General features: G+C 48.6%; 1 protein-coding gene across 1 annotated transcript in view; it reads left to right on the top strand.

Moving 5' to 3' along the window:
• The window catches only part of LOC109926380 (TNF receptor-associated factor 3-like), a 42,432-nt gene that overhangs the window by 1,035 nt on the left and 27,115 nt on the right, over window positions 1-14,282 (top strand). Inside the window, exons 2-3 of the mRNA XM_048618212.1 lie at window positions 11,009-11,280; window positions 13,267-13,318. Coding sequence (XP_048474169.1) covers window positions 11,027-11,280; window positions 13,267-13,318 — 306 coding nt within the window. The 5' untranslated portion in view covers window positions 11,009-11,026. The remainder of the gene's footprint in view (window positions 1-11,008; window positions 11,281-13,266; window positions 13,319-14,282) is intronic.

Raw genomic sequence — 14,282 nt, 5'->3', positions numbered from 1 at the left:
CCTCAATACTGACCCTCCGACAGTGCGGCACTCCCTCAGTACTGACCTTCGGTGTGTCAGGAGGGTCAGTGCTGAGGGAGCGCTGTTGGAGGATCAGTGCTGAGGGAGCACCGCACTGTCACAGGGTCAGTGCTGAGGGAGCGCCGCACTGTCGGAGGGTCAGTGCTGAGGGAGCGCCGCACTATGGGAGCGTTAGTGCTGAGGGAGCGCCGCACTGGCAGAGGGTCGGTGCTGAGGGAGCACCACACTGTCAGGGATATTTGAAATGTGGGAAAAAATATTCTGACCTTCAGCCCTGTGTATGCCTCTCGTAATTGTATAGACTTCTATCGAGTCTCCCCTCTCCAGAGAAAACAACCTGAGTTAGCCCAGCCCCTCCTTATCGCTCACACCCTCTCACTCAGGCGGCATTCTGTCAATTCCATAGTAACTTTTTGTGACATTTATTCATGAGAAGTTGGGCTTGGTGTTTTGGCCAGTATTGTTTGTTCTTGAGATCATATGGAGAGAGTAGCGAAGAACAGTTCTTGGGATGTGGAATGTCAGTGATGAAGATTGTTTGAAGACATTGGACTGTTCTCCTTGGAGAGAAGGACGCTAGGAGAAGATTTTCAAAATCACGAGCTGGCTGGATAGAATAGATCCAGAAGAATTGTATAAACACAAACAAGAAGCAGAGGGCGTAGATATAAATTGATTGCTAAAAAGAGCAAATTGTGATGTGAGAGAAAACGTTTTCTCTGAGCGAGTGGGGTTAGGGGGTGGAATGCACCACCTGGAAATTGTATTGAGGTGTTCAAGAGGACATTGGATGGTTATTTAGAAATAAAGAATGTGCAAAGGATTAAGGAAAAGGTAGGAGACTGGCACTGGATGCTCATTTGCTGTTGTGGAACTGATGGGTTGAATGACCTCCTTCTGCAGTGTGACACTGCAGTGATTCTCAGAAGGTGGTGCTGACTGCCTTCTTGACCCACTGCAGCTCACATGGTGTGGGTAGACCCACAATGCCTTGAGGCAGTTTGACCCAGTGCCCCAGCTGGTTAGCGCTGCTGCCTCATGGCGCCAGGGACCCGGGTTTGATCCCACCCTCGGGTGACTGTCTGTGTGGCGTTTGTACGTTCTCCCTGTGCCTGCGTGAGTTTCCTCCCACAGTCTGAAGATGTGCAGGTTAGGGGTGGATCGGCCATGCTAAATTGCTCCATAGTGTGCAGGCTGGGTGGCTTAGACATGGGAAAATGCAGGGGTAGGGGAATGTGTTAGGGTGGGTTGCTCTTCAGAGGGGCGGTGTGGGCTTGGTGTGGTGGATGGCCTGTTTCCACGCTGTTAGATTCTATGATCACAGCCTCTGACCTGCTCTTATAGCCACTGTGCTTATGTGGTGAGTCCAGTTCAGTTTCTTGTCAATGGTAACCCCCAGGATGGTGATAGTGTGGGATTCAGTGATGATGATACCAAGAGATGACAGTTAGATTCCCTTTCCTGGGGATGGTCATTGCCTGTCATTTGCTACTTGTCAACCCAAGCCTGGCTCTTGTCCAGATCTGGCTGCATTTGTATATGGACTGCCTCGTTCAATAAAATAGCCAGATCCCTCGGCGTTTTGGAATTCCACAGTTGTTACCCACGTAGGCAAGGTTGCGTTTTCAAATTCTTCTTGCTGAAGCGAACGATTTCACATGTCCGACGTTGTACTCGAGCTGGCCGACGTTTGCCTGCTCACTCAGCTGTTCCTGCCAATCGGTGTGTTCGGTTTTAGCGAGAACGAGTTTCATCGCTTTCCGAAATTAACACGGAAGATCCGAGTTTTATCCCAGGCTCGCTCACTCGGTCCAGGCGGTCGGAGAAGTGAATTTGGCCTCGTTACTCTAGAACCTAGAGGAGGTGTGTCAGGGATCAGCATTTGCTGGGCCTTTATAGAGAGCTGGTGCATTTGTGTCAGAATGTTCATCATGTAACTGCGAGTATCCTTTGGAGACGCAATCAGCCGTCAGAGTTCATCCCATCGTGCGTTCGGAAAAGTTTTTAGCGAGATGGGTGCTGTCAGCGGACGCTGTGTCCCTTGACACAGTGTGTCCACAAGGCAGGGAAGAGCCCGGCGCCTTTAGCAGTCGAATAGCCTCCGTGGGAAAGGCTGCACAGAAGCAAAGGGCAGGTTAGGTGAGAGATGGGCGGCAGGGCAGTCAGTTCTTTGGAATAAAATGATGCAGTGCCCGCCCACGCCATCAGAAGACGTTTCAAATTGATGCATCTGTTGGTGCAATCTCCATCCTTTGGATATTTTCCAGCTCCTCTGGGATTGTCTGAACCTCTCCAGGACAGTGCAGTAGGCAGGAACTGGGAGGAGCAATCTAGGGGACATGAAGACGTAAAGTTTCTTTAATTCCATTTTCTTTGAAGGTTTCTGTTTAATTAATTTAACTAGGGGCAAAAAAAAAACTGGCTATGGCAGGATAGAGACCTCTGGGAGGTTTGTGGAGCCCAAAACAGCAACATTCCTGGGTACCACACTCAAAGTAGTTATAATGTTGTGTTGGCTGTTGGTATTTGGGGTGATACAGTGGTTAGCACTGCTGCCTCACAGCGCCAGGGTCCTGGGTTCAATCCTACCCTCAGGCAACTGTCTGTGTGGAGTTTGCATACCCTCCCTATGTCTGTATGTGGGTGCTCCGGTTTCCTCCCACAGCCCAATGACGTGCAGGTTAGGGTGCATTGGCCATGCTAAATTGCCCAGGGATGCGCAGCCATGGGCAACGCAGGGTTGTTGGTGTGGTCTCTCTGGGCTGAATGGCCTACTCCCACACTGACAGGATTCTATGATCTCAGCAACTATCGTAAGCTGAATTTTAATGGTTTTTGAGAGTAGGTCATGTGTAGAATTTAGGTTCTTTCAGAGTGTAATGCTTTGTGACAGTGGGCAAGAGATCGAGGCATGAAACAAACACAGGGAATGCTCTAGAAATTCAGCAGGTCTGCCAACATCTGTGGAGAGAGAGAGAGAGAGAGCAAAACAGAGTTAACGTTTTGAGTCCAGAACTGAGGAAGGGTCAGTAGACTCGAAACGTTAATTCTGTTTCTCTCTTCACAGATGCTGGCAGACCTGCTGAGTTTCTCCAGCAATCTCCTTGCTTATTTCAGATCTCCAGTGCCCACAGTATATTGTCAACCTAAAACATACATTCTTGGCAACATTTACTTTTTATTTCCTCCAACTTCGTCTTTAACTCATTTTATTTAACTTCACTTTAGAATATAGAATGTAGAACTGTATGGCACAGGAACAGGCCCTTCGGCCCACAATGTTGTGCTGAACATGATGCCAAATTAAACTAATCCCTTCTGCCAGCCCTTGCTCCACATCCCTCCATTCCTTGCAAATTCATGCACTTATCTAAAAGTCTCTTAAACATCCCTATCGTGTCTGCCCCCACCACCCACCCCTGGCAGCGCATTCCAGACTCCTACAGCTCTCTGTATAAAAAACTTGCCCCTCACATCTCCTTTGAACCTTCCCCCTCTTGCCTTAAATACACACCCTGTAGTTTTAGACATTTCAACTCTGGGAAAACGATTCTCACCGTCAATCTTATCTATGCATCCCATAATTTTGTAGACTTCTATCAAGTCTCCCCTCAGCCTCTGCCGCTCCAGAGAAAACAGCCTGAGTTTTTCTAGCCTCTGCTTATAGCTCATACCCTCTAACCCAGGCAGCATCCTGGTAAACCTCTTCTGCACCCTCTCCGAAGCCTCCACATCCTTCCTGCAATGTGGCGATCACAACTGAACGCAATACACTGAGTGTGGCCTGACCAAAGTCTTACAAAGCTGCAACATGGCATCCCGACTCTTGTACTCAGTTACCCGACCGACGCATGCCATACACCTTCTTTAGCACCCACTCTAGCTTCAACTTAATTCACATTTCACTTTTAAACTTTAACTCCATCAATTTGGCTTGAAACAAATGCGACCCTGATTCGAGTGAAGTGGCCAATTTCGAGCTTGGTGTGGCGTGGGTGTTGTCTCATGGGTCTTTGTCTCCTCTGAATTTTGGGGCACATACTTCTCAAATGCTGGTCTTGACATCTCCTCCTGCAAAATCCTTTGTTCTGCTAGCTTTTTGTTTATGTGACTTATTGCTGAGGGCTGTAGCTCATTGCCATGTTTGTATCCGTGGTTTCAAATCCCCTGTCCCAGACAATAATCCAAGCTGGCGCTTTGGTGCAGCGCTGTAGGAGTGCCGCTGTGCCAGAGGTACCATCCTTTGGCTGAACATGTCAAGCCTAGTGACTCTGTCACATGGATGTAACACATCCCCTGGTGCTACGTCAAGGAAGAGCTGGGGAGTCTCTCTCTCTCTCTTCAACCGCCCAACCCCACTATAGTATCCCAGACCAATATTCATCCTTCAACCAGCATAGGATCATAGAGATGTACAGCACGGAAGCAGACCCTTCGGTCCAACTCGTCCACGTCGACCCGATATCCTAAATTAATCTGGTCCCATTTGCCAGTATTTGGCCCATATCCCTCTAAACCCTTCCTATTCATGTACCCATCCAGCCTCCACCACTTCCTCTGGCAGCTCATTCCACACACGCACCACCCTCTGTGTGAAAAAATTGCCCCTTCGGTCCCTTTTAAATCTTTCCACTCTCACCTTAAACCTATGCCCCTCTAGTTTTGGACTCCCCTACCCTGGGAAAAGACATTGGCTATTCACCCTATCATAAAATCCCTCCATTTGGCCCATCAAGCCCACACTGACCCTCTGAAGAACATTCCACCCCCTACCCTGCACACTATGGGACAATTTCCCACAGCCAACCTGCATATCTTTGGACTGTGGGAGGAAACCCACACAGACACAGGGAGAATATACAAACTCCACACAGATAGTCACTGGAGTGTGGAATTGAACCTGGGTCTCTGGCACTGTGAGGCAGCAGTGCTAACCACTGAGCCACCATGCCACTCCAATGCCCCTTGTGATTTTATAAACTTCAATAAGGTCACCCCACAGCCTCTGATGCTCCAGGGAAAATCACAGAGAAATCTGATGATTGTCGCATGTTGGTATGCGGGATCTTGCTGTGTGCAACTCAACAGCTTCAATAGCCATTTATGGGCTGTGTGTTGGTGCCACATAAATACAGCTTTTTTTAAAATATCTCCCCCCCCCGGTTTGAGCCCGCGTTCACGAGCCCCTGAATAGCCAGGACCAAAATTGACTTAAGGATTTGAGCTCACATTTGCCTAACACAGGGGTTAAGCTTTCTTCTTATTTTCCTGAATCAACCTGTTCAGAGATGGATTGACACACCCTATGGAGCAGGTGGGACTTGAACCTGGGCCTCCTAGCTCAGAGGTACCACTGCATCACCCCAAGTTGTGTCCAATGCATGAAAGCAGGGCCCTAAAGTAATCATTCCCCCAGTTCAGTGCAAGTTGATTGTAATGGAACAATATATATCCTTTTAAGAGTTTCTTTTGGGTCTAGTTCCTCTCTGTGACTAATGGCCTGGTCTTTTCCTTCATTCATTCATCTGATGTAGCTGTCTCTGGCTGGGCCAGCATTTATTGCCCATCCCTAATTGCCCAGAGGGCAATTAAGAATTAACCACATTGCTGTGGGTTTGGAGTCACATGTAGGCCAGTTTTCTTTTTATTGAACAACCACTGTAGGGAGGGAATTCTAGGATTTTGACCCAGCGACACTGAAGGAACGGCGATATATTTCCAAGTCAGGATGGCGAGGAGCTAGGAGGAGTATTCCCAGTTTCTGGGAATGAAGGAAGGCAGTAGAGAAAAGGATTCTTCCTGTTTGCACCTGATGTAAACTGAACTCAGTCTCGATGCAGAGATGGAACAGACAGCTCCTGTCGCTTCAAACCCACACTGTCTGGGGCATTTTGCGTTGCGTCCAGCTCCCAGGTATTTATTGATCTGCGATGGGCTTGTGTAGTTGGTTAATGAGCGGGAATCCTGCAGAGAAACAGGAATACTAAGGTGATCAGTCAACCCATTCCCTCCCCTGGTGCTAAAGGGGTCGGTTAGCTCAGTTGGCCAGACAGCTGGTCTCTGACTCAGAGTGATGCCCAAAAACCTGGGTTTCATTCCTGCATTGGCTGAGATTACCATGAAAGTGACACTCCTTCCCAACCTCTCCCCTCGCCTCAGGTGCAGTGACACTTGGGTAAAATGACCACCAGTTGTCTGTCTCTGTCTAATGAGAGCGTGGGACCATGGTGCCAATTCCTTTTTGGTTCTATGTCAGGCGACCTTGGAGATAACACAGTGGGGAGCTGGAGGAACGCAACAGGCCAGGCAGCATCAGAGGAGCAGGAAAGCTGACGTTTCAGCTCGGGACCCTATTGATGCATGATCATTTTTAATTGCTCCAGTACTTTAATGTGTCTTTCTAGTTTCCTTATCTGAGGAAGGATATTCTGGCGATGGAGGGTGTGCAACAAGGGTTTCCCAGACTGATTCCTGGGATGGTTGGACTGACGTATGAGGAGACACAGGATCGGTTAAGACTACATTCAGTGGATTTTAGAAGAATGGGCAGTGGGGGAGTCCCATAGAAACCTATAACATTCTAACAGGGACTAGACTGTGTAAATACAGGAACGATGTTCCTGATGACTGGGGGGAGTCCAGATCCAGGGGGTCGCAGTCTAAGGATACAGGGGTGGGACTGAGGTGAGGAGAAATATCTTCACCCAGAGAGTGGGGAGCCAGTGGAATTCTCTGTCACAGATAATGGTTGAGGACAAAATATTGAATATTTCCCAGAAGGATGTAGATATTGTTCTTGGGGCTAAAGTGATCAAAGGGAGAAATCACAAAAAGGGATTGAGTTGGACTTTCTTTGAACAAGATGAGATAGAATGGCCCCCTGCACTGGTTTTTAAAAACACCGCGAGGCTTTTTATTTGGACGGAAGTGTTTCCAGTTGCTGTTTGAACAGGACTGAGTCCTGCAGTGAGCTGACCGTGTGTCAGGCCATGTACCTCAGACCAATCTGGAAAACCCCTTCTCTCTGATATAGTGAGAGACACACACCGGGTTCACAGCCCCAAGCCTCAGCTCCCCCACCCCATTCTGCACATTACACACAGAGAGACAGATGCACACACACACATACAGACACACAGACACTCACACGTACACACACACACACAGAGACACACACACAGACACAGACACAGACACACACACACACACACACACAGACACAGACACACACACACTGACACAGACACAGACACACACACACACATACAGACACACACACACGCGCGCACACACATACACACACACAGACACTCGCGCACACACACACACACACACACAGACACACACACACACGCACACACACACTCACACTCACACACACACGCACCCACACAGACACACACACAAACACAAATGCACACTCTCTCTCTCACATGTGTGCACATACACACATTAATAGACACACTCACACACACAGACATTCATGCTCAAACAGACACAGACATACACACACATACACACACACACTCTCTCACGCACACGCATGCACATGCACACACACTTACACGCAAACAGACACAAATAGAGACACATGCACACAAACACACACACAATCACTCACACACACACAGACACTCACTCATACACACACACAGACGTACTCACACAATCTCTCACACATGGACGCAGGCTCATGCACACACACAAAGACAGAGAGCAGAGAGAAAGGGAGACATACATAGAAACACACACAGACACAGACACACACACACACACACACATACACATACACAGACATACACAGGCGCGCACAGACACATATGCAGGCACACAACGACAGACATGCAAATGCACACACACAGACATAAACACATGCATGTACAAATCCAGGCACACACAGTCACATACAGGTACAGTTAGACATACACACACTCACACACACACACACACACACACTCTTACACACTCTCTCTCTCTCACACACACACACTCTTACACACTCTCTCTCACACACACACACTCTTACACACTCTCTCTCTCACACACACACACACACACACTCTTACACACTCTCTCTCTCACACACACACAAACATATTTAAAAAACTGGCACACACATACAGAGACACATACACACATAGACACAGAGCAGAGGGAGAGAGAGAGAAAAATACACACAGAGATGACTTTTTTTTATTCATTCATGGGATGAGGGCGTCACTGGCCAGGGCAGCATTTATTGCCCATCCCTAATTACCCAGAGGGCAGTTGAGAGTCAACCACATTGCTGTGGGCCTGGAGTCACATGTAGACCAGACCAGGTAAGGATGGCAGTTTCCTTCCCTAAAGGACATTAGTGAACCAGATGGATTTTTCCGACAATGGATTCATGATCATCATTAGATTCTTAGTGTGGCATTTCCTGGACGTTACTGAGAGGTTTTGCACACCAGCGAGTGTCCTGCTCCAGATGGACCCCACTGGTGGGAAAAGCCTCAGCTCCAGGTCACTTCCGGGGATTGAGCTTCTTGGTGTGGAGTTCTGAACCCCTGCCCCACCCCCTCAGAGGACCTCAGCTGCTCAGCACTGCCACCAGGAAAGTGAGGCAGCTGCTGGTACTGCAACTACAAAAGCCCAGAATTGCTGAGGGACCAGGGAACAATGGGAATGATGGCAGGAGTGGAATGGCATGTCCTGGTGTTGGAGAGTTTGCCTCAGTCCTTCAAAATTCATCAAATCTCAATATGGTCATCAGAACCCAGATTTTTGAAAGACACAAATTAGACACGTTGGCAAATTGCATGCAAGTTTGTATATTTTTACCGTTACTCTGGACAGGGAGAACATCTATTGTTCATCCCTAACTGACCCTTGAGCTGGGCGTCTCGTTCGGCTATTTAAGAATCAACCACATTGCTGTGGGTTTGGAGTCACGTGTAGGCCAGACTAGGTAAGGATGGCAGATTTCCCTCCCTCAAGGACATTAGTGAGCCAGATGGATTCTTATAATCAACAGTGCTTATTGCATTTTTATAAATTCCAGATTATATTTTAATTGAATTCTAATTTCACCATCTCTCAATGGGGGTGAGATTAAAACTTTGCTCTCTGGAATGTTAGCCTAGGGTTCTGGGTACATCACCAAACATCCTCCCCCTCCCCTCATGGATGGGATATAATGTGTGAACCAACAGCAAGTGTTCAAAACGTGGCATCTTTGTTTCAGAAATGTCCCAACCATCAAGCAACAGAGATGGGTTAGCTCAGTGAGTCTCCCCTCAGCTCACCATATTTGACCATTGGTCAAGCAATTGCTTGTTTTAAGCAGCATGGTGGCTCAGTGGTTAGCACTGCTGCCTCACAGCACCAGGGACCCGGGTTCGATTCCACCCTCAGGCAACTATCTGTGTGGTTTGCACATTTTCCCCTGTGTCTGCCTGGTTTCCTCCCACAGTCCAAAGATTTTGATTTGATTTATTGTCACATGTGCCTGAGTACAGTGAAAAGTTGTGTTTTGCAAGCATACAGGCAGATCATAGCAAACAAGGACATACAGATGACGGGGTGTTTAGACAGAGCGAGCTATACAACGTTCAGCATAGGTGATTGGCCATGTTAAATTGCCGATGGTGTCCAGGGATGTTTAAGTTAGGCGGTTTAGACATGGGGTAGGGAATGGGTCTAGATGGGATGTTCTTCGGAGGGTTGGTGTGGGTTGTTGGGCCAAATGGCCTGTTTCCACACTGTAGGGATTCTATGAAAAAAAAGGGTTACAGCTGCACAGGAGGTGCACAAAGAAAGATCAACATTAGGTTTGAAATTTGAGAGGTTCATTCCACAGTCTAGTAAAAGTAGGGAACAAGCTGTTCTTGAATCTGTTGGTATGTGTGTTTAAGCTTTTGTATGTTTTGCCCAACGGAAGAGTTTTGAAGATGCTCCTGGGCAGAGCAGTTGCTGTACCAGGCCATGATGCATCCAGACAGAATGCTTTCAGTGCTGCATCTGTAAAAGTGGGTGAGGGTCCCTATGAACATGCCAAATTTCCTTAGCGTCCTGAGGAAGAAGAGGTGTTGTTATGCCTTCCTCATCATTGCATCAACGTTGGGGGTGGGGTGGACAGATTGTTGATTATCGTCACTCCTAGGAATTTAACGCTCTCGACCCTCTCCACCTCCGCTCCATTGATGTGGATAGGGATGTGATTAGGGGATGTAGAGGTTAGGGTGGATTGGTCATGCTAGCTTGCTCCGTAGTGCCCAGGGATATGCAAGCTAGGTGGGTTAGCCGTGGGGATATGCGGGTTTATGAGGATAGGGTGGGATGCTCTTCAGACTCGATGGGCTGAATGGCCTCTATCTGCACTGTAGGGATTCTATGACTCTCTTTCTTGTTTTCACATCCTCATTCTGCTCTTTCCCTCTCTGTAGTGCTCTCCAGCCCTCCAATATCTCTGCATTCCCCTCGTTGTGATTTCCTGGCAGCCCCACTGTCAACCAATCCACCATGAGCAGCCATGGTTCCATCTACCTAGGTGCCAAGTTCTGCATCTCCTTTCCCTAGTCCCACTGCCTCGCTGCCTCAATCTCTTCCCTCCTTTGAGATGCCCTTTAAAACCTAACTCTTTGTCCATGCAATGGTCAGCTGTCCCAACGACATCCTTGCCCCCTCCATCAAATTTGGATTGTAGCAATGCAAACAACACTTTGGGATGTGACATTGACGGCGCCATGCAAATAAAATCAATTGTTGTTCGCTGTGAAGTATTTTGAGGCACAATGTTTCTCTTGTATGATTGCAGCCTCATGGAGCCTAATTGAGTAGGTCGTGGGCCTACACTTGGGATTCTTGGTACACTAACATGACAATAAATGCCAGTACGTGTTAGAATAGGTTTGAGGGGTGGAATGGCCTGCTCCTGTACAGCGAGAGCCTTCTAGTATCGCGATGTTAATGTTTGTTTTCCTCTCTCTCCCTTTTTATTTTTCAGCGCGTTCGGGGAGTGTTAATGGCGACAGGAAGTGGTTCAGAGAGGTCAAAGGCGTGCTCGTACCAACCTCCAAAGGAGGCTCCCACCAGCGCTTCCTGCAGGCCCCACCAGATCCCAGGAGCTGAGCTGCCAGAAGGGGGCTACTCCGAAGAATTTGTCCAGCCCGTCGATGGCAAGTATAGGTGTGAGCATTGCCACTGGGTGCTGCGTAATGCCAAGCAGACCGAGTGTGGGCACCGCTTCTGTGAGAGCTGCCTCAGTGCCCTCCTCAGGTAGGCCCGGGGTGCCCTTGGGAGATTGGCTCGGGGAATGGGGGAGAGGGGGTGAGGGTGAGGGTGAGGGAGGGGGGTGCTGTTAGGCGTCTTCCAGACGTGTGAGGTGCTGCCTCGCGTGGGATCCTGCTGTGTGCAAGCCTTTTCCTCGCACTTACGCAGAAACGGGAGTGGGTCAGTTGGCTCCAGTCCTCCAATCAATGGGCCAATCTTTTATCCTAACATCCACATTCCCGCTTCCTCCCCAAAGCCCCTTGCTGCCTTTAAAATCTAATAAAGATCATCTCAACTCGGGCTCCGCGGGAGAGAATTCCCACGCGTTCGGAGTCAAGAAAAGTGTTTCCTCGTTTCAGTCCCAGATGGTCGACCCCATATCCTGAGACTGAGTCTGACAGAGCGTCACTGGACCTGAAAGTTTAACTCCGTTCTCTCTCTCCATGGATACTGCCGGACCTGCTGAGTTTCTGTTCTGGTTGTAAATATTCGTAGATCGCTCACTTTATGATGTGGCCCAGCTGTGTGACAGTTTGGTTACAGCAGAGATAATCCACGGGGAAATACGCCAACCCCAGTTTGAGGATTTTCCATGCATTTTAGAAAAAATAATTCCAGATTTCTCCCTTCTTAATAAAAACAGTGCTACCTTGTAAATGCGTCGTGTTGTTGTGAAGGAAAACGCGTTTATGTTACTCGTGCCCCGTTGAAACTTTCAGATGTAAGCTATTTCTAGCTTCCGACCTCTTTACTCAGGACGTTAGCTATTCAACTGTGTTTAGCTGCACTGGCCAGTTGGAAGGTCTGTCCAGGGCTGTGGGTAGCATTTACCAGGCAGAGCCCTGGGATTATCCCAGGAGGAGAGATTAAGGAGAACCGAGCCTGTATTCACTGAAATTCTGAAGAATGAGAGGCCATCTCATTGTTGATACAAACAACATTCCAAGACTGAGGAATGCATAGAGTCATACAGCACAGACACAGACCCTTCAGCCCAACTCGTCCTTACCGATAAGGTATCCACTCCCATTTACCGGCATTTGGCCCATATCCCTCTAAACCCTTCCTATTCATGTATCCAGCCAGATGTATGGTCCGCTGTTATCGTCATTTAAGAATGACAGGAGCCTCCTTCCAAAGGATCTTTCAAACCCCTGACTGTGCCTCCCCATGGCCTCTTCGAGGGCGATTAGGGATGGGCCATAAATGTTTGGCCATGCCAAGGAATGACCGCATCTCATGAACGAATGTAAAGAAAAGTTGAGAGCTTGGCCCTTTGTAGGAGATGAGATCCATTGTCCTGAGGTAGTTAAAATGAGTCCTTAAGGCCATAATGTATAAGAGCAGAATTAGACCATTTGGCCCATTGAGTCTGCTCCACCTTCGATCATGGCTGATGTGTTTCTCAACCCCATTCTCCTGCTTTCTCCCCATAACCCTCGATCCCCTTACCAATCAAGAACCTATCTATCTCTGTCTTAAATACACTCAATGACTTAGCCTCCACAGCCCTCTGTGGCAATGACTTCCACCTCATCTCAGTTCTGAAGGGTTGTCCCTTCACTCGGAGGCTGTGCCCATTCAGATGGTAAGTGTTCTTCAAGGAGATTCACCCGAGTGTGGAGTTGGGTGTCGGTGTCTTGAGTTGGGAGGGATGGAAGGATATTACTCACTCAACTCCACCACTGATGCTCGGTTAACAGCAGGGTGTACCATCTACAAGGTGTGCTGCAGAAATTCACCGAAAACAGCACCTCCCAACCCCACGGCCACTTCCATCCTGAAGGACACAACCTCTTGGCATGACCCCGCCTTGATAACAGAAAGCAATGTTGACACTGAAGGACCCCTGCATACTGATGGGTAACTGCTGGTTACTGGTGGTCACACACCCATTTCAGGGAAACGATGCAAATCTTTATTGCAACTGGGTGTAAGAATGATTTGGGTGTCCTGTCGCTCAATTGTAACACGCTGTGATCTTATTTCTAGGATTCCTGGGCAGGTCTGCCCAGCTGATCAAGAGCCTCTGGACAACAGGGAGGTAAATACAAGCTGTCCTTTCTCCCCATCTGCCCCGTGCTCTCCATCCTGCATGAACTTGTGGAGGGGTGGGGGAAAAGAGGTGGGGAAGTTTCAACATCACTCCAAGGGCAATCCTCTGGGGATGTGAGTTCAAACCCCACCCTGGCAACTCAGAACCCAGGAAGCCAGCCATTGGGCCCACACCAACCCTCCAAAGAACATCCACCCAGACTCACTTCTCTGCCCTATCCCTGTAACCCAGCATTTCCCACAGCTAACCCACCCAGCCTTCACATCTCTGGGCACTATGGGTAATTTAGCATGGTCAATGGACCCTACCCTGCACATCTCTGGCCACTACGGGTAATTTAGCATGGTCAATGGACCCTAACCTGCACATCTCAGGGCACTATGGGTAATTTAGCATGGTCAATGGACCCTACCCTGAACATCTCAGGGCACTATGGGTAATTTAGCATAGCCAATCCACCTAACCTGCACATCTTTGGACTGTGGGAGGAAACTGGAGCACACGGAGGAAGCCCACGCAGACACGGGGAGAATGTGCAAACTCCACACAGAGACAGTTGCCCGAAGGTGGAATAGAACCCTAGTGCTGTGAGGTGGCAGAGCTAACCAGTGAACGACCATGCCAGTAACTGGTGGAATTTAAGTTTAATGAAGACAACTGAAAGCTCACTTCAGTGATGGCACCCATGAAACTAGCACCAATTGGTGTAAAAACCCTCCTGGTTCACTTTAGCAAAGGAAATCTTACCCGGTCTGACCTCCATGTGACTCCAGACCCACAGCGATGGGGCTGACCCTTTAACTGCCCTCTGAAATGGCCCCAACAAGTCACTCAGTTCAAGGGCAATTAGGTGAGGGTAACTACGTGCCAACCTTGCTTGCACTTGTCACTAAAGAAAGCACCTATTCGACATAGAGATAACAAGGTGTAGAGCTGGATGAACACAGCAGGC

This window comes from Rhincodon typus, chromosome 39 (genome assembly GCF_021869965.1).
Source record: "Rhincodon typus isolate 14 chromosome 39, sRhiTyp1.1, whole genome shotgun sequence".
Lineage (NCBI taxonomy): Eukaryota > Metazoa > Chordata > Chondrichthyes > Orectolobiformes > Rhincodontidae > Rhincodon > Rhincodon typus.
Note: the sequence above shows the minus strand (reverse complement) of the source record. Positions and strands in the feature narration are given on the sequence as shown.